The 1,299-nt window shown below is 42.9% G+C and overlaps 1 protein-coding gene across 1 annotated transcript in view; it reads right to left on the bottom strand.

Annotated features, from left to right (window-relative positions):
* The window catches only part of LOC107660982 (pseudouridylate synthase 7 homolog), a gene marked incomplete at its 3' end in the record, with an annotated part of 2,163 nt that extends 870 nt beyond the window's left edge, over positions 1-1,293 (bottom strand). The window contains exons 1-2 of the mRNA XM_016450418.1: positions 1,228-1,293; positions 867-1,002 (exon numbers count right to left, since the gene is read on the bottom strand). Of these exons, the coding sequence (XP_016305904.1) occupies positions 867-1,002; positions 1,228-1,292 (201 nt within the window). The remainder of the gene's footprint in view (positions 1-866; positions 1,003-1,227) is intronic.
* Positions 1,294-1,299: the final 6 nt, after the last annotated feature.

Consider the following 1,299-nt stretch of genomic DNA (forward strand, 5'->3'; position numbering starts at 1 on the left):
ATTAATATATTCAGTGGCTTCTCCTATTTTTCTCAGTGATATTTAGTGCCAGTTAATCAGGATTTTGTTCTCTTTGACTCGTTGGATGGAAACGGTGCTGATTCGCAAATGTTTTATGCGATATTCCAATTTTGCGCTCAAGTTAAACTCGCAACTTTGGATGGAAACCCGGCTTGTGATGGAAGTATTGGCCAACGGTTTCCCACAATGCACTGGAGCTCATTTCTCAATTAAACACACCACTGACCTGCTGATGACACAGATTTGGGTCTGTTCCTCTCACTTCAGAAGAGCTGGAATACAGTCGCATGGGCTGCTAGTTTTCTCGTGTTTTTCTGTGCTGCCGTCATCACCGTATGAGCGATCAAAGGCGTTTAACTAGTCGCTGGTGCAGAGGACTCTGAGAGACTTTATACTCACACACTTTATTGTACAGAACTGGCTTGTTTAGGCACGCTGTTTGTTAGTATCATTTGTAGGATACACTTGGTTTGAAAACTGTTTGTGTTTGTAAATTTATCCACTTGTGTTCACACATTCATTCAAGAAGTTCCCTTTTCAATTAGTGTAAATTCCACGCTTTGTGGGGAATTGTTACGAACTCTCTCTTTAAGGATGTTTAGATATTTGAACTGGAAAACAAGACACAAATACTGAGGAAGAGATTTATGAATTTAAGACTTTCTGCTCTCATTTAAGATCTTTTAGGGCTTTAATTTGTGGAAGGATGAATTAAGACTTTTAAAGACTTGCAGAAAGTCTGAATAAAAGGGAATGGTGTCAATTATGAGTTATTTCATTCCAATGAAAACCAGCATCTGAAACACAGAAGTGACCGAAGGCTGGTCTCCTGACGCGTCTCTCACCTCGATGGCCACGCTTCCCTCTTTGTTCTTCAAGAGCTGCAGTTCATCCAGCTGCTGCTTCTGCCCTTCTGTCAGAGTCTGCGAGTCGGCCGAACTGCAGTCCGGAGAGTTTTCCTGCCACACGGAGACAAGATCACTTCCGAGGTCAGTCAGATGCTAGGGTTCAGCCCTGAAGCTGAAGCACTACACCATTCATCTCGAGCGCACTGCTGCACACACACACACACACACGCTCGCTCGCTTCAGTCGGGCTGTCCATTTGAAAATATGCTATTAAAAATAAAACTGAATCCGTTTATAATAAAATCTGAGAATTTACATCCAATTCAAAGGGATAAGTGTGAGTAATGCGGGCTCTCACCTCAGCATCAGCAGGAACAGACAGATCATCCAGGCCAACGATCTTCCCGTCTTTATTGATCTCATGGACCAC

This window comes from Sinocyclocheilus anshuiensis, unplaced genomic scaffold (assembly GCF_001515605.1).
Source record: "Sinocyclocheilus anshuiensis isolate Anshui unplaced genomic scaffold, SAMN03320099.WGS_v1.1 scaffold9877, whole genome shotgun sequence".
Taxonomy (NCBI): domain Eukaryota; kingdom Metazoa; phylum Chordata; class Actinopteri; order Cypriniformes; family Cyprinidae; genus Sinocyclocheilus; species Sinocyclocheilus anshuiensis.